Raw genomic sequence first — 19109 nt, forward strand, 5'->3', positions numbered from 1 at the left:
AGTGATTTCATCAGGTTTGGTCATGCTTATTTATACTGTAAGAAAACGTTATCATCAAATATAAATAAATGACTTAGGAGCTAGGATTATTCATGTAATAGCAGATGAAGGAATAAGCATATGTTTAGGCACCTGCATGGCTCAGTCGGTTGAGCATCTGACTCTTGATTTTGGATTAGGTCATGATCTCACGGTTTGTGGGTTTGAGCCCCATGTCTACTTCTGTGCTGACAGTGCAGAGCCTGCTTGGGATCTCTCTCTCTGCCCTTCTCTGCTCATGTTCTCATTGTCTCTCTCATGTTCTGTCTCTCATGTTCTCTCTTTTCTTCTTCTTCTTCCTTCTCTCTCTCTCTCTCTCTCTCTCTCTTTCTTTCTCTCTCTCAATAAACTTAAAGTTAGTTGAGGCACCTGGGTGGTTCAGTCGGTTAAGTGTCCAACTTCAGCTTAGGTCATAATCTCAGGTTTGTGAGTTCAAGCCCTGTGTCAGGCTCTGTGCTGACAGCTTGGAACCTGATTCAGATCTGTGTCTCCCTCTCTCTCTCTCTGCTCCTCCCCTGCTCACACTCTCTCTCTCTCTCAAAAATATTAAAAAAAATTTTTTTTAATTTAGCACATGTTTATTGTGCAACTGTATGTGTGTAACACCAAATTTCTCCTTCTTTGGCATGGATGGTTGAGAACCAACACGTAGGAAAACATTAGTTGACACCTTTACAAATAAAACGCAGTTTGAATCATGATTGGTCTTATCGTTTGCAAACCTTTGTTTTGTAGCAGAGTTGTAAATGAAGAATAATTTAAACTCTTACCTCCAGTGTGTTTTTCTTATAAAAAATAGGTGTCCACAAGAGAAGCCAACACCAAGGACCTGATGATATTTACCTGGATGACTTAAAGGCTTTAGAACCTGAAGTTGCAGCCCTCTACTTCCCTAAAAGGTACTGTATTTCTTAGATGTTGAAAGGTGAATAGCTGTGAAATATAATGGCCAAATCTAGAGCAAAACACTGAGAAAAAAGAGCAAAGTGATGATGACCTTTACCCAAGTTGGATGATTGCTTCAGATTTGGGGAAATTCAGAAATTGTGTGGCGTTTGAACTGTAGTGATATGAAACGAATAATTTACCTGTTTATGAAGAAAGTTTTAGTACAGTGAGAAAAGGTACATTACTTAAGTCTACGTAAGGGTGTACCAATGGTTACGACTTCAGACTAGCAAATCTTATGGTCATTAATACAAACTGAACATGTTGGGGGAAATTCGTTAGCATTATTTCATTTATTATGTGTTTTAAAGGTAATAATATCTTTACTCAAAAACATTTTACAAAGAATGTCTTCACTCCTTCAGTGAGTCTGAGCTCCCAGGCTATTTCTGAACTTGGGCTGAGCTTCTTGAGTCCCCATTTCCAGTTGACCTGTACACCCCACATTCCCTAGACCTCTTACCGTTTGTCACCCTTTCTTCTCCCCTCTCAGTTTCCCCCTTTTGAATAACTAAAACCTCAGATATGCTGTATTTGTACTGTTTTCCTAAGTTTATTTCCATCCTTCAGGATATTCTTTTATAGGACTCTGTGATTACAAAAAACAATTTACTTTTCCCATAGAAAGTATGGTTTGAAATACTGAGCCATAGGCACATATTATTAAGCACTTCTAAGTAAATTATTGAAAAACTTGTTACGTTTTTAGTTAAAATAGAAACATGGGGTTAATACGAAGATATTTAAATTTTTTATGGATATTTTTAGAAGGTCCTTAAAACACCTTCCTAGCTCTCTGCCCTAAATTTGTCTCAAAATATCTTCTTCACATAAAGGAATAGTTGGGTTTTTAAGGTGAAAGAATCGGAAGTGCTCCAATTTTTTTTTTTTCAATAAGAAAGTTAAAATGTAAGCTATCCTAGAATTATCACTTTCTTTCACATTTCCCAGTCCTTTATTAGTGTTCCAAAGATCAAGTTCTTAGTCTCCCCTTTAAAAAATGGGGCGTAATTAATAAATTTAAAATGAGAATAACTCATGCAATAGAACCTTACTGTGCTCTATAAATTTGACTGCCTAATGTCATCACCTGTTCACCAAATTAGCTTATTCCCTCCTGACCCTACTGAACAAATTATTTCTGGAGGCGTTTCATAAATACTTAAAGATACTAAGACTGTTGTGTTGTAAGGCTTCTAAGCATTTGGTTTGTTAATTGTCCTGATCCTGTCATTTTGACTAAGTATCCAGTATTAATAATTATAGCTAAACTTCAGTCTAAACCACATCACTCCTTTGGATTTGGTGACATGTTGAGTCAGATGGCCTCCTCCATCTATTTAGGGGTCACTTTGCTTTGGATCATGCTAACTGCTCTGACAAAACACAGGACCTCAGTGGCTTACCACAATAGAAATGTATTTCTTGGTCATACTATGCTCTTCCAGTGCTGGTGTTTGGTGGGAGGCACCTTGCACACAAGGATTCAGGAGCATAAGCTTTCTTCCATCTTGAGGCTCCACCATTCCCTTAGGGCCAAGACTGGGAAAAGAGGGAGGCTCACACAGGAGAGTTTTCAGGGGCTAGGCTTGGGAAGGGCACAGCACACCCCTCTGTCCACATCCAAAAAGTCAGTCATGGTCATGTGGCCACACCTCACTATAAGGGGACCTAGCCATGGGCCCAGGAGAAAGAGGAAACACATCACAGTCTTCTGTTCATGTTTTCCCCGGGGTCATCCCTGCCCCCTGACTCCATAACTGCTGCTTTACGTTGGCGTTTTCACCATTTCCAGTAAGAACATTCTGTTGATCTAATTAATTTCAATATTGTGGTATGAGTGTGCATGGCTACTAAGAAAGAAAATTTTCAGAAACCTAAATCTTTCATTGTTTCAAATGCAAAACATAATAGCTTTGGAAACTGCTTGACCTGTCTGTACTCTGCTGCCACCTACTGCTCAAATTTGAAGGGTTTTTTTTTTCCTAAAAGTCATAAAACTTTGATGGATCATATTAAGTAGGCTGGCTTTTTGAATAAAACAAAAGAATTTGAAACTTCTAGAACATTTTTTCAACATGACATTAAGTATCCTTTCAAAGGGTGTAGAGCAGTAAACATTCATGAATAGGAAACTTAAGGTACCATTTCCTTGTTCTTTTGGATTGAGATTTATGCTCCATTACAAAGTTTCCCTTAGGATCATCTTCTAAAACCTGGCTTCTGTGCCTTAACATCTAGAAAAATGAAAATATTGAATAACTTCACCTTTTTAGTCCTAACCCTTGCTAGTTAGTGTAACAATAGTTTATTTCCAGTTTATTTCTCAAAATGTTTTCAAGGTAGGTCTACCATCCTGAGAATTTCCTCTTGCTTAATTTCTTTGTTCTATTTTGTGAAGTAACAGTTGAATTTAGAAAGGTCTAGACAACCCTGAACTACAGTAATTTTCTACAGGATGTGTACAGTACCACAACTTTTTCTAGGAGGTTAGGATCAAAGGTTTCCAAACATCAGATTTTTCTTAATTACTCTGTCATTTTCATCATGGAAATGTAAATAAATGGTTATGACTCTTGGAATCCTTTAATTAAAATCAAAAAGGCTGTAGTTGAAAAGTTTGTCTTATTGTGAATGGCTGTAGTGATTTTTGTGACCTGTTTACTGTATTCACAGTTAATTCCTCAGCAGTGCTATTAAGTTATTTTTAATGTCATTTGCGATAGAGTCTAAACTCTAAGGAAAGCTGTGTCTTTAGGTCAATCTGTTCCTTTTTTTAAGGGGATATATTTTTTGGTTCAAGCCCTCAGAGAACCCTGTAGTAAGCCAGGAATACAAGAAGTTGTAATAAGGCAAATCCTTTTCTCCCCATCCCCTGCCCACAGTGAATCGGACCCTGGCTCCCGGCAGTGGCCTGAGTCTGACACGCTCTCTGGCTCCCAGTCCCCACAGTCCGTTGGAAGTGCGGCTGCAGATAGCGGCACCGAGTGCCTCTCAGATTCTGCCATGGACTTGCCTGATGTCACCCTCTCTCTTTGTGGGGGTCTCAGTGAGAACGGAGAAATTTCCAAAGGTACGCTGGGCAATCATGCCCCTGTCTTCACTGGAGAAAGCAGCCTGGTGGTTACTTGATAGAAAACTTGCTGTTCAGCCACTTCGGGGTATTAAATTCTTTAACGATCTTGTGCAGGTAACAGGTATCTCCCTTTAATGTCAGATAGCTCCTCATTTAAGGTACCTCATATGGGGTGACCTTACATATAAATGGCTCGAGTAAGTTCGTGTGCCTCAAAGGCTCTCATTTCACATGGAGAGGTGGAGAATTCTCAGGCTGCCCTGTTTGTGGAGCAGCCAGGGTCAGCTCATGCTGTGTCCCACTTTCTCATCTGTAAAGTTGAAATGTGTGTGGACTGGGGCCCAGCTGCCCTCCTGGAAAGCACTGAGCCTTAGATATGAGAGTAGGGCTGAAGTTGTGGAAAATTAATTGTCCACTGAGGAAATAGTCTTTCTGGCAAAAAGTAGAAGGGGTTACTTTCTGTCTCAATCTTGAGACTTGGCCCTGGAAAGTATAGTTGCTCAAGAGAAAGGAAGAAGCTTAGCAGAGGCAATTCAGAGGACTCCAGGGTGGGGTGAGCACTCGGGTGTATCTTTCCCCAAGTTCTTTGGCCTTTTTGGTTTTACCTTCCTTTGTACCTAAACTCTTCTTAATATTTTCTCAGTTTGGCTGGTAGCCTTTGATTGTCCTCTAAGGAAAGAGTTTCCTTCCACAACTAGTATCATCTTTTATCTTCTCTCCCCCTCAGAGCAGCTGAAGGCCTGAGTTTGGCAGACTTGGTGCCCTGAGAGTCATAATTGTGCTTTCCTGAATCCTTCTCTTTTTCAGGTCACAAGGTGCTCATTTTGCCTCTTCTCCATCTCTTAATTCTATTTGTTTTATTTTTTGCAAGAAATTAAGAGCAGGTTATAGTCAATAGCTCTTAATCCTCATAAGTCTTCATTTTAAAAAATACAAGTTGGGGGTGGAATGGAAAGTACACAGTTCTATAAACCATAAAATATACACTTAAAATTCTGGGTACTTAGGTAGAGTTTGTTATTGGAGGAGGCAGAAATGGCAAGTAAACGTAAATAATCTACAAATCACCAGGAGGAACAGTCCTAGCGAGAAATTTCCCTGTTAGCCTTGATCTGCTCAAATTCATGCAGAATCCTCATTCATTTCTCAAGAACTTGGGGTTCATTTCTTGGCTGATCCTAAGCCATAGTCTGGTGTGTATTTATTAGGTTTTTTTTTTCTCCAAGCAATTGTAAAATGTTTTGATTGTTTTTCCTAATGTAGCATGCCCTGACAGCTGTAGGATCCCCATGAATATTCCCTAGTTATGCAGTTGCCTGCCTGCCAGTAATGTTTGTCTTTGTTAAGAATGAAACTACAGTTTTCATTAATTCTAGAGAATGTGTGTGCACACATGTGTATCTTCCTTTCTCTCTCTCTGGCCACATCTATTGTTTTCCTGAAATTCTGTGGCATATCCCTTTTTCTGTGTTGTTTTTGTTGTTGTGGTTTTGTTTTTTGTTTTTAATTGTGGGAGGAGTGGTAGAAGAGGGGAAGGATAGAAGAAGGAAGTGTTCTTTATTGTCCTGGATAAAAAAAAAATGATATTTTGCTTTTGATGAATATAAAAAAAATTTTTTTAAAGGACGCATTTTATCCTTTAGATCCTTCAACGCAGAGTATTGTGATATTCTCATTTAGAAATTTACATAATATCTAACCAAAGGATCATTACTTTACATTGCAGAAAAATTCATGGAGCATATCATTACTTATCATGAATTTGCAGAAAACCCTGGACTTATAGACAATCCTAACCTTGTAATACGGATCTATAACCGGTAAATACTCCTGCTTTTATAATTGCTAAATACTCTTCCAGGGTTTTTTTTCAAAGTGCTCTTTTTAACTATTCTAGTTTTCTTGTTATAAAATGTGCCATCACATATAAATGAGCTAGTGGGCAGTGACTTTGAAATGAAAATGACGCCTCAGCCTTTTTTTCTTTTTTTTTTTTCAATGAAGCATTGAAATGTTATTCTTTCTTATAGATTTTACTATTTCTCTGCTCAGAGAAGTTTGGCTTGAAGCAGAGATCATTCATGTGGGAAAAAAATTTAGCTGATCATCTCTTCATTGAAAAGAATAAGGAATTTCATGTTGTTTCTGTGCCCCCATCCTCTCCTCTTTTTCCCTCCTTCCCTTCCTCTCTACCCCCTTCTCTTCTCTCTCCCTCTCTCCCTTCTCTGTGTAATGGTTTTACACAATTTATTTCTCACAGTTACTATAACTGGGCTTTGGCTGCTCCCATGATCCTTAGCTTGCAAGTATTCCAGAAGAGTCTGCCGAAGGTGAGATGATCCACCATTTGTTTTCTAAGTATCTACAACATATGGTATTTAGAAAAATTCATATGTGCACACTTCTAAACTAGATACTACTCAAAGTTTTATTTAAAATTAATTTAATATTCTAATTAATATTAATTTAATATTCTAAATATTAGAATATTAGAATATTAAATTCTAAATATTAGAATATTAATTTAATTTAATATTCTAATTAATATTAATTTAATATTCTAGCAGGTGGCTCAGTTGGTTTAGTGTCTGACTTCATTCAGCTCAGGTCATGATCTCACAGTTGGTGAGTTGGAGCAACATTAAAAAAAAAAGTTTTTAATGAAATTAGATTAATATTACAGAAGATCCAAAGATTTTTATGTGCCCACTCAAATTATCTCATGCCCCAAATCTAGGAAACTTGCTGGGCTGCCATGTCTTTGTCATTTTTATTAGAAGTTTATACTGGTTTCTGGTTGGGTATAAAAGTTGAGAGATTTGATTAATTGTTAGCTAAATATGGAATGCATGAAAAGGAATTCCTCTCATTAATATGGAAAGAAGCAGCGGGACGAGGGTGATGTGCCCACCAGAAGTGTGATGTTAGTGTGATTGGATAAGATATGTCTAATAAGCCTGTGATATAGAACCTGAAGATTTGTTCTAAATCTGTCAGTGCAGTTGGTCCTCATAACTCATGAGAACATGTTTTCCAGTGGTAGAGAAATGAGAGCAGCACCTACCAGCCCTCTGCTCCTGTTTAGCCAGACCACCCAGTCTCATCCCATAGAACTGCTGCAAAGCCGTGCTACCACAAAAGAGGACTGTCCATCTGTCAGAGGTGTTACAAACTCTGGAGGAGTTGGGAGGTGTAGAGAATGTTGCTCACATTCCATAATAAGGCACTGTCCTGCAGGGGGATGATAGAAAGCAGTTGGGTGTTTTGTGACTGACAGATGACGAGACTGACCCAAATTGATTGTTTCCAGGCCACAGTCGAGTCCTGGGTCAAAGATAAGATGCCAAAGAAATCTGGTCGCTGGTGGTTTTGGCGTAAGAGAGAAAGCATGACCAAACAGGTAACGGACCCGGAGAGGTAATTTTTTTCCATGGGCTGAAAAGAAGCAAATTTTTCATTTTTTCAGAAAACATTTTTGCCAAGCACAAGAAAATCAATTTGGGCTTATAATACTGCCTTACGGTAATTATAGCCGCCATTTATGAACAGTTTGATGTGCAGGTACTATGCTAGATGCTTTACGTACGTTACCCTTCACCTTTACTACAGCCCTTCAGTATAGATGTTTGAGTTCCCATTTTACAAGTAAAGAAGCTAGGGCACGAAGAGGTGAGGTGAGTTGACCAAACACGCATAACTGGTGAAGGGCAGAGCTAGGGTTTGGCCAAGGGTTCAGCTCCAAAGCCTCTTTCCTTTTGCCCACTCACTATATTACCTTCCAGACAGAAGCAAGAGCTTGTTCTCCTACCGAGGAGGAGGCAGTGGGGGCGGCGGCATGGGAAACCTCTGTTCTGTAGTACTGGTGTCCCTGGAGCAGACCGAATGAATGTGGACCAGTTGTATTATAGTCTGTGACTTGAAATGGTGCTCTTTTAAAAGTTTTTACTTCTGGGGCACCTGGGAGGCTCTGTCAATTGAGTGTCCAACTCTTGATTTGGGCTCAGGTCATAATCTCACAGTTCATGAGTTTGAGCCCTACGTCGGGCTCTGCAATGACAGTACAGAGCCTGCCTCGGATTCTCTCTCCCTCTCTCTCTCTGCCCCTCCCCTGCTCTTGCTCTTCCTCAAAATAAGTAAATAAACTTTATAAAAAGTTTTTAATTGTTTTGTAGTGAACAGCTTTTGCATAACAGCATATGACTTCTGTCTCAGATTTCTGTCCTTTGGCTCAAAGTAGAGAAAGGCTGTTTCTTAAGCATTTTTAAGTTAGGGATTCAGAAAACCATTTTGCTTATTGCTAGAGAGGGCTGCTGATAAATTTTTACCTGTCAGTCTCTGGGGGCAGGTGGGGAATATTGCACATCGCCATTGCTGTCTTGTTGTTTTAGCTGCCAGAGGCCAAGGAAGGAAAATCCGAGGTACCGCCAACCAGTGACCTGCCATCAAGTGCAAAGGAGCCAGCCAGTGGCAGGTGGGGCACCCTGTCCTTCCTCCAGACTCACAGCACTTGCTCACTCACTGCTTTTTAGCCATTGTATTCAAGCTGATTTTGACAATTTTGATTAATTTTTGGTCAGAAACTTCTTTCTCATAGGGACAACCATGACCATAAGTGGCTTGTTTGTGCCACTCAGAAGATAATTTCTGCTTTTCTAAAAATTATAATCAGTTTAGAGGAGTAAATACACCCATCACTGCTTTTTAAATGCCTTGCTCCCATCCTGGAGCCATGGAATCAGATGCCTGTAAAATGGAGGCCTCTGAGAAAGGGATCTTGAGGAGTCCTAAGATGTGCTAGCCTCGGTGTCTCTGCCCTCTAGCTTCCTATCCGACACAAAAGGGAGACACAAAAGAATTTCAGAGGAAGCCTAGTGGGCTCAGTTGATAAAGCATGCAACTCTTGATCTCGGGGTCATGAGTTAGAGCCCCACATTGGGGTAGAAGTTTCTTTAAATTAGGGGCACCTGGGTGGTTTAGTTGGTTGAACATCTAACTCTTGGTTTTGGCACAGGTCATGATCTCACAGTTGCGGGTTGGACTCCCAGGCTGGGCCTGGAGCCTATTTAAGATTCTCTCTCCTCCCTCTGCCCCAGCCCCACCCCTACTCACATGAGTATACACTCTATCTAAAAAAAACAAAAAACAAAATTAGTGTGGGTCCTTTTCATTTCTTGGAAAATGTAGCCCCTCTTGGATATTTGTATTGGCTGGCCCTGAAAGGTGCCACTATGCACCTTGTTCTCATTTCTGCTGTTCTTCTACTTGCCCAGCCAGATTTTTTCCTTCTCCTCCTGCTCCAGCTCTTTAATCCAGCTGCTGGTCTGAGCCTGAGCTTTCATTTTCTTGCTCTTTACCCTCTTCTTTCAAAAGGGGTTTATAGGGCACTTGGGTAGCTCAGTCCATTAAGCATCTGACTCTTGATTTCAGCTCACAGTTTGTGAGATTGAGCCCCAAGTCAGGCTCTACACTGACACCATGGAGCCTGCTTGGGATTCTCTCCCTCTGTCCCTCTCTCTCTCCACCTTGCCCCCACCCCCTCGCTCTCGTTTGTACTCTCTCTCAAAATAAATATTTTTTTTAAAGGAAGGTATATAGAATCCTTTTTATTAGTTTTTTAAATTTGTATAAGCAGTTATATTTTCTACAGTTTGTTATCTTTTGAAATGTATGTTATCTTTTCAACAAGAGTCAGTAGACCTAGTGGCATTCACTGGTCATAGCAGAAAATAATCAGTCATAGCCAGACTGCTGGCTAATCATGAGAGGGAGAAGGTGGCCTTCTCCCTTCATGATGTGAATACTCAGGCACTGGAAATCGAGTGAACAACTCTTCCCTTCCCCGGAATGGATTTAGGATCTCTTTGTTTCCTTGATCCTAAAGAAAAGCTCTTGTCATTAAAATGCCCTGCTGCCTCTTCAGTAACTGGATTGCTGTTGATAGGCCGGCTGAGGATGACTCATCCAGTGATGAAGGGTCACAGGAGCTCGAAGAATCCATCAAAGTGGACCCTGTTCCCACAGAGCCCCCAAGCCATGGCAGCACAACCTCCTATAAAAAGTCTCTTCGACTCTCTTCAGACCAAATTGTGAGTCCTGTGTGATCCGTGTGGATCCAGTCAGATTACTTTAGTAACTGTTTAATTGGACATGCTTCTTGCACCACCTCAGACTTCCTACTTCAGTCTCTGAGAGTGAACCAACAGATAAGTATTTTTAACCTTCTTCCCAGATGTACCTTACACAGCCAGGCCATCACTTTTTTTTTTTTTTTTTTAGGAGCCACAACAACAGAGAAATGTCGTTTTCTTACTTAAATGCAGTTACCTTTTTCCTGTTGGTTTCCCATTCCCTTTCACACATTTTCAGTATGAAATGGTCTCGCTGTGCCCTAGGGCGGTCGGGTGTGGAGGAAGAGCAGAGACATTTGGTTTTTTGGAGAATCAGAAAAATTTCTTAGAATTCCAAAACACCATTCAGGCAGTGGCTCCCTCAGCTCTTTGTGAACAAGCTGTGCACGCAGCACTGGGCTGTGTGTGTGCCAACGCAACAGAAACCATCCTGCCTTGAGCTGACGCCCTGAAACACTGGTGGTGGTTTGTAAATATTCAGACCCTGTTGAGAATTGTATGTTTTCAGCTGATTTTTTTTCTCTTATTATAGTAATCATATTTATGTATTTCTTTCCATTCCTTATACGTTTCTGCCATATATATATATATATATATATATATATATGTATGTATATGTATACACACACACGCACACATATGTGTATATATGTATGTACACATACTACATATATTTCAGAGATTAGGAGATTAGAATTTTTTTTCACTTAACATGAATGATACCTTTGTAATCTCTCAATGACTACATATTATTGGAAACTGACTTAGTTGCACATAATTTCATCAAAGTGATACACCATGAATTTTCAAAATTCTCCCTTTATGATTTTCTTTATTCTCTTACTTTTTATAAAAGGCAAAACTGAAGCTCCAAGATGGCCCAAATGATGTTGTGTTTAGTATTACAACCCAATATCAAGGTACCTGCCGCTGTGCAGGGACCATTTACCTGTGGAACTGGAATGACAAGATCATCATCTCTGATATTGACGGAACAATAACCAAGTAAGCACGAGCCCATGGTGGGTGGCAGGGAGGAGATAGGTACAGGTCACTGTGCAATGGGGGGCAGGATTGGGGGAATCCCTCCTTGACCACCGTCAGGAAGTGTTTTAAACTACATGCATGGAGACTTGAACACAGAGGTCACACGTGGTCACACACAGGATCATTCTGTGGATGGAGGAGATGGGTGGAGCTGTACAAATTAACATCAAAAACTTTTAGCAAGATTTAGTTATGTAGTCTCTAAGTTCTGGCATTAAAATTTAAAAAAAAAAAACTGTTGAGATTAGGGAGAAGAAGAAGAGGATGTGTTACGAATTATCTCTGAAAATGAACATCTGGCTCTTGTGTCTGATTCTATTTTTAGAAATTCCTCTGTGAGTGTGCAGGGGACTGCCTCACTGCTATGTAAGCTGTGACAAAATCACCCTTGTAGATTATATTGTCCCCCCACTCTGCCTCTACCCAGTGGTTTTCGGCAGCTGGTATTTAAATAGGCAAACACTTGGCTGTATATGCTTCGTTTTCTGATACCTTTTCCAATTTCTACCCTCTCAGGTCTGATGCTTTGGGGCAGATTCTTCCACAGCTGGGTAAAGACTGGACTCATCAGGGTATAGCAAAGCTCTACCATTCCATCAATGAGTAGGTATCTTGTCCCACATGGCCACGTACTCAAGGGAGCTAGAATTTTGCTTTAAGAACTACAGAAAAATGGCATACATCAGTCCATGGAAATCGTGTCTTCATGATCCAGCTATTCCTGCTTTCCTTTCCTGTAGCCTCATACAAAGAAAAGTGTCAGCCGCCATTTCTGGAACATGAGCTGTGTATCAGTCATTGCGTTACATGTTTAACCTGTACCTCTCATCCTCACAGTGCTAGGAGTTTGAGGCACTACTTATATATATCTGTGGTTATAGTTATCATTGGGGGGTTAAGCTTTTACAGAAGAGCCAGATTTACATTTTTTTTAATTGGGGTTGCTTTGTTGTTGTTTAAGAGAACAAGTAGGAGGGAGGGGTAGAGGGAGAGAGAGAAAATCTGAAGCAGGCTCCACACCCAGCACAGAGCCCAAGGCGGGACTCGATCTCACAACCCTGAGATCATGACCTGAGCCAAAACCAAAAGTCGGACACTCAAAAATCAAAAGCCATTTTGTCGCCCCTAATTGGATATTTTTAAATTGGATTTCACTGAGTAGCTAATACTTGCATGCATGGGGTCACCCATGGGGTCCTCTCTGTTGGGGCAACAGAGAAAACAGTGCTGTGGCCTTTGTGGGACCATAATCCATATGAGTTAAATTGATTTGAAAATTTAGTGTCTTGGGGTGCCTGGGTGGCTCATTCGGTTAAATGTCTGACTTTGGCTCAGCTCATGAGCTCACAGTTTGCAAGTTTGAGCCTCGCATTGGGCTCTGTGCTGACAGCTCGGAGCCTGGGGCCTGCTTCAGATTCTGTGTCTCCCTCTCTCTCTGCCTCTCCCTCCCTCATGTTTGCTCGCTCACTCTCTCTCTCTCTCTCTCTCTCTCTCTCTCTCTCTCTCTCTCTCAAAAATAAATATAAAAAAAAAAAGGAAAAAGAAAACTTAGTGTCTTAAGCATTAGTTGAGAATGCCATAGTATGAAAATTGTATGTCTGTTACCCATGATTTGCTCCTTGTCTTACAGAATGGTTTGCATTCTACAAATTGTCTTTATAAATGAGATCCTTTGCATCTTGCCTTTATGCAGATAACTTAAAGATAGTCCAGGGTTTTTGTTCCGTAATCTGACTTTCATTGACTGGTTGCTGAAGATATATCAGTATTTATAAATTTAGCATAATCCCTAGTTGCATATATCCCCATTTTTCCCTATGATGTTTTCTATGGAGAAGTGAGAACTTTATAATCCTAACTACTTTCCTTATTAAATTTAAGAATTTGATTTTCACAACAAACGAAGGGAACTTTATTTGGATCTTTTAAAAGAATAGTCCCTTTTTTTTTTTTTCCATTTTTGCCACAGTATGTGTTTCTAAACAGGGTGTGTTGTCTTTTCTTTCAGGAATGGCTACAAGTTTCTATATTGCTCCGCCCGTGCCATCGGCATGGCCGACATGACCCGTGGCTACCTGCACTGGGTCAATGACAAGGGCACAATCTTGCCTCGGGGCCCTCTGATGTTATCCCCTAGCAGCTTGTTCTCTGCCTTCCACAGGTACACCTTCTGTGTGTGCATGCGTGTGTGTGCACATGTGTGGTTGCATGCGTCTGCTCGCGCTGGGGGAAAGGGTCTGAATGGGGAGGTTGGAGGTCAGGCTCATCGTAAGGGTTTGTATCTGATTCTGAGCTTCGGCATTTCTTGGTTCTTCAGCTCCCCCAGACCCAGAGCATTCTAACTCAGAGCTCATCCTAGTCTGTGTCAAACACGGTCCAAAAATCAAGCTGTCACGTTTTCTCCTTCCCTAAACACCATCACTCAGAGTCTTAGTCTTTCTTGACTGGCAAAGGAAGAGAAAGAAAGATAGTTACAAAATATTTTAAGAAATGAGTGATTGTGAGCACTAAAATCTTTTCAGGATCACATACCAGGAAAAACTACCATTTCAGATTTGGTCATTGTATTTGTACTTTTTTTTTCTCCCTAGGGAAGTGATAGAAAAGAAACCAGAGAAATTCAAAATAGAGTGTCTAAATGATATCAAGAATCTGTTTGCCCCCTCTAAGCAGCCCTTCTATGCCGCCTTTGGAAACCGTCCAAATGTAAGTGTGTAGCCTTTGGTATGGTGGGTAAAATTCAGAGGCGTGTATTTTTTAGGGTACAGCCCGGATATAATTGTCAAACCAATTGTATAAACAGAATGAATGTTCTGCTAAATGGGTTTTCATTTATCTGTTCCAAATTTCTGCTGTTGGGTCCTGTAGGACATCTGCCCTAGAGTTTTGGTGTGTGAGAAAGGGCACTTTCTCTTTGTTTCTATGGCTTTGATTCCATCTCCTCGGGCAGTCCTGACTCCTGTGTAAGTGGTTCTAAGCCATGTCCTTGGATCCACCCCAGAGAGTGCTCCGCCTTCGCGAAAGCTTCCCAGCCTGCCTACCCACACACGGGCCCTCAGTTTCCAGGCGTGCGGAAGGTGTTGCCACCCGGCCTCTGGCAGGCAGCAGGGCCCCTCTCCCATTCCAGGGCCCCTGGCGTCTGTCAGCCCCCAGTTTTCTGACTCTGAGTGCCCTTGGGTTTGGCCCCACTCTTTCAGTTTGTCTAAAGTTCAGTTTTAGCAGTGGCAGAGGGACACTGTGCCTGCACCACGTGTTCCCAAGACAGCCTTGTGTTCATACTGTTTTTCTGGCTCACAAGGAACCAGAGAAGCATCTCCTGATTTCTTCTCTCATAATCACCTTATTTAATGTTTTCTTCTGCAGGATGTCTATGCTTACACGCAAGTTGGAGTTCCAGACTGCAGAATATTCACCGTGAACCCCAAGGGTGAATTAATACAAGAAAGGACCAAAGGAAACAAGTCATCGTAAGTGTGCTCCTCCTCAGCCCGCCACCCGGCAGCCAGGGGTGGAGTTGGGAACAGAGATTCTGAGGATCAGGCCCAGCTCGAAATATCAGTAGTGTACCTGTCTGTTGGAGGCTTTCCTCTTTGCCTGGGTGTGTCCTTCTCTGTAATAGTGTCTGTACTGGGATCACTGACTATTTTAGACTTCGAAGAGGAAAGCTGTGTCCTGGGAAGGGATGCATGCCCGTCTCAGATCCTACTGCATTGAGGAATCTCTGTAACTAGCTTCACGACGTGCAATCCTGTGCTCTTACATCAATTTCAGAGTAACACTTTGTGCGTTTTTCCCCCAATCCCTTCTCTTAGGTATCACAGACTGAGCGAGCTCGTGGAGCACGTGTTCCCACTTCTCAATAAGGAACAGAATTCTGCCTTTCCGTGCCCAGAGTACAGCTCCTTCTGCTACTGGCGAGACCCGATCCCCAAAGTGGACCTGGACGACCTGGCGTGAAATGGCACCTCCAGGGGCGATCCTCCGTCACTCGCCTCGCAGCAAGGGAAGGTGACCAGCACTTCTGCTGGACAGAGGACACTGGGCTACCCTCCAAGCCACAGGTGCAGAATGGGACTCAATGCTGACAGCCAGGCACCAGCAGGCACAGGGAGAGCTCCTGAAGTTGGAACTGCTGTCATCCTTCCCCTTCCTAGGCCTGGCAGAGCTGTGGCTCAGTGCCCTGGGCAAGCGGGCAGGGGAGGACTCGGACCTGACCTTGGAGGCCTGGGCTCCTATCACTGGTCGTCCTCATACACGCGCTGTGTCAAGTGTGTGCTGGTGCTTCTTTAACTGAATAATTTAAAAGGAAGAAAAAAGAAGCTAAATAAGAGTGGACCAAAACATGTATAAAGTAAAAGTGTTATCGTTTCCACTGGGCAGTTGAGAGCGTTTCTCTCTAAAACCAGGGCTTTCTTTATGGGATCAGGGTCCACTGAGCTGCCAAAGGTCCAGTTAGTGATTGATGTTGGTTCACACCGCCTATGCACATTTCTTCTGTGGGCGCCTCCTTCCCTCCTGTGGTGAGACAAGACACCTGCTCAGGCGGGCTGCTCTGGACAGGGGCCCAGGCCACCGTCCCAGCCCCACAGATGTGGGCTTCTGGGGAAGGAAAGTCCCTTAGATCACCGTCTTCTCAGCTGTGGACAAAGCCAGGACAGACAGGTGTTGCTGGGCCTGCTTGGTGCCTATAGGAAGAGTACTGCCAACAGCAGAAGTAGATTGGACAAGTAACTGATCTGTTTTCAGAGAGGCCTTAGAAATGCAAATACATACTTGTGTGGGGTTCTGGAAGAGTCCTTTGCTCTGCTCTGCCTGCAGCTCAGTTTCTCCGCCTGGTTGTAATGAGACATGTCAGTCTCAGAACAGCACCGGGGGAGGGTTCTGCCCCATCAGCCCCTCCAGAACCAGGAGCCTCAGTGTCAACAGTCACCTCAGTGTTCGAAGCCAGAGAACTGTTGGAGAGGAGGATTCTGTACACACACACAGGCCTCAGCTGGGAGGGAAGCGGTGAGCCGAGTTCCAGAGCAGCGAGGGGAGCTGCAGATCCAGGCGCCCGCTGGGGATGGTTTCCTGTCCCCCTCCCTCTGCCCACCCCCCACCCCCCGGCCCCCCGACCCCCCGCGCTTGCCCGTAGTTGTACTGTGGCATTCGCTCCCCACCCCCCCCCCCCGTTTTAGTTGGCCCCACCCCAGTGATAGTGATCTAGAGATGGAGAAATGGGAGTAGTTATTTTTCCAGATTGGAGAGTCGAAGTCCTTTGAGTTCAGCTGTTTCTCCCAGCACTGTTGGATGCGGTGACAATGGTAGAGTTCCCTGAACGCAGTTCTCAGTGGCAGAACCTGGAGGCACGTGTTCCCAGAGGAGGAATGACACCTGCTTCTTCCAGTGCAAACCTGCCCACCTTAGTTCAAAGACTAATTGTTTAATGAGTTTATTTATGTACAGTAGGTTAGGCAAACTAGGTTATGTTTATATGAAATTCTGCCCAGTTAGCGAATCAAAATCCTGGCAGAGCAGCGTGCCGCTATTGATCTCATAGACGCCACAGCGTGTCCCCCCCATGTTGGCTTTAGAGGGAGAACATGAGCTTTAGTAGGGCTTCTCTGCACATGCACGGTACGGAAAATCTTCTATACCTTCTGTAGTGCTTTTCAGGTTGTCCTTTAAAGAGTTTTTGATTAGACAGTTTTTTTCCCTTGATAAGCTCTTCCCTCTGGACACACAGGCTTTGTCAAGGTCCAGGCCAGGAACCCGGGTCTCCCAGCCGTGTGCTGAGGGTGGCAGACCCCTCTGTCCCCGGTGTCCATAAGCACTAGACTTTGTCATTTTGTTGCTGCAGATTGATCGATCCAGTGGGTACGTTTGCTAATTAACGTGAGTCTTTTTCCTTATTTAAAAGGAGTCCCTCTTGCTGAAAGTAGATGATTACTATCACTATAGTGTTCTGAAAGTATTAAGTTTGTGCTGAAACCCATTGCCATTTGGTACAAATGACATTTGTTCTTTCTGTGAAAGAGCGTTACCCTCGAGTGTGTTTGTACACAGACCCTTACGATGGTGAGTTAACGAAGCGTTAGCCTCGCGCTGCTTTCGGTGATGGGTGGTATCACGGGGTGATTGCAAGCTGATCGGGCTTTTCTAAGTCGTTCTCTAGGCTCCCCTGGTGAAACGGCCTTGGCCCGTCTCCCTCTCTCCAGTTCACCCTGACTTGAGTGTTTGTCTTGATGCCCATGTGCTGAAGAAGCTTGTCTGGTTGTGTTGTCGACATCTGCGTCTCTGGCAGGCATTAGGAAGTGCACGTGCAGGCCCAGAGCTTGCACACTTAGCCCCCCTGTGTGAGGACTGTGTTTGCTGTGCTTTAAAACCATCTGCATAGTTTCCAACTGGAAAAAGAAAAAACTTCCTAGTGTGATGTCCTAAAATGAAAGCTGCTGATAATCACTGGGAGAACAGCCAGGAACAACAGCTACGTGACTGGAAAGTGCCTGTGCCCTGTAGGGACTGCGTGTGGCCCTTTCGGACTTCATTGTTGAAGGTGTGAGCAGGACCTTTTAAAAACAGGTAGAAAGTAAATGCTTTCTAGTAAATGCTAGTTGGTGAAAACAAACTCTTCCAGGAAATTTTATCATCTTTTTAAGTTACTGTGGGAAGCCTTGTTTTCCTCTGCTTTAGAACATGCTGTGTTTAATGAAACCGGTTAAAAATGGAGTTTTTGTTTAAAGTAAGTGCTCTTTCCAGGTGAAAACTAGTTTTTTTGGTTTGTTTTGAAGGTAAGAAAGGGAGGGGGTAACTTTGTTGTTTTAATTTAATAATTACATTCAGTCTATGATGAAGTATTTGATTATTAGCAATGCCACTAACAATTTTTGAGTTGTCAGAAATTACTTGTAAACATCAGTACAGTACTCAGTCACGGCAAAGACAGTTATCCTAAGATAAATGGCTCATATTTTGGTGCAGTGTTTGATGTTCAAAACAAAATGTTACAACAATAAACAAACGTAAACTGAGTGCATTGGACTCCTTCCTTCAGAGGACATTTAAACCGTGTTCTCTGTACTCTTGCCAGAAATTGATAATTTCCATAAATTAGCATTTTGATCTTTGCTGACACTTAAATTTGTCTACAGAAAGGACTTCTTTTTGGTGCTTATTTTTATAAAACCTGACTCCAAAAGTGCGGCTACACCCACAGGAACCAACCTCTCTGGCTTTGTACGTTCTGCCAGAGAATGATTCATTCATACATATGTATCTCCTGGTGTGTCCGCACTGGCATCCTCTAGACTGCTGCCCACTCAGCCCTTCAGGGGTTCCCTGGGAGACCTGCTCCGAGCCTTCGCCACCCCACCTTTCACTAGACCCTCCCTCAAGGTGAGTACCACTTAGCACTCCTGATGTTTTCATCAGCCTAGGAGAGTCCAAGTGATCTTGGATCAAAAACCACATCCACATACTATTTAAGTATCTTTTTATCCCCTCAGATTGCTGGCCCTACCAGGTGCAGCATACGCTGGATACGAATCCCAAAGCCCTCCTTGAGAGCCTGCCTTCCAGTATGGCAAAGCTATTCATTTCATGCTTCTTCACCTTGACAGGAGGGCAGGGCAGGGTGAGGGGACAGAGGGTCTTGGGGATGTACTTAGGGAATAGAAAGGAAGCGCTCAGAGGGAGAGTGACTGTAAGGAACCGGCTTCTAGTGCCTGGGAGCAGAGAAGCATGGGCTTCTTCCTGCAGCCCTGAAGAGTGCAGCCTTTTTCCCTCCCTTGAGGATAGGACAGTGTAGGGGGGGAAAGGAACTTGTTTAGAAAGTGGACATGGATATGTACGATGCCATGTTTTAGATTTGCAAGCATGGATTGGGTCTGTCT

At 42.8% G+C, this 19109-nt stretch overlaps 1 protein-coding gene across 4 annotated transcripts in view; it reads left to right on the top strand.

Annotated features, from left to right (window-relative positions):
- LPIN2 (lipin 2) overlaps positions 1–18249 on the top strand; it is an 84842-nt gene extending 66593 nt beyond the window's left edge. For all 4 annotated transcript variants that reach the window (XM_023241793.2, XM_045041651.1, XM_019815051.3 and 1 more), the window contains exons 8-20: positions 839–938; positions 3873–4060; positions 5790–5883; positions 6324–6393; positions 7374–7463; positions 8452–8534; positions 10005–10149; positions 11048–11196; positions 11755–11841; positions 13247–13399; positions 13830–13944; positions 14602–14705; positions 15051–18249. In XM_023241793.2, the coding sequence (XP_023097561.2) occupies positions 839–938; positions 3873–4060; positions 5790–5883; positions 6324–6393; positions 7374–7463; positions 8452–8534; positions 10005–10149; positions 11048–11196; positions 11755–11841; positions 13247–13399; positions 13830–13944; positions 14602–14705; positions 15051–15195 (1523 nt within the window). In that variant the 3' untranslated portion in view covers positions 15196–18249. The remainder of the gene's footprint in view (positions 1–838; positions 939–3872; positions 4061–5789; positions 5884–6323; positions 6394–7373; positions 7464–8451; positions 8535–10004; positions 10150–11047; positions 11197–11754; positions 11842–13246; positions 13400–13829; positions 13945–14601; positions 14706–15050) is intronic.
- Positions 18250–19109: the final 860 nt, after the last annotated feature.

This window comes from Felis catus, chromosome D3 (genome assembly GCF_018350175.1).
Source record: "Felis catus isolate Fca126 chromosome D3, F.catus_Fca126_mat1.0, whole genome shotgun sequence".
Lineage (NCBI taxonomy): Eukaryota > Metazoa > Chordata > Mammalia > Carnivora > Felidae > Felis > Felis catus.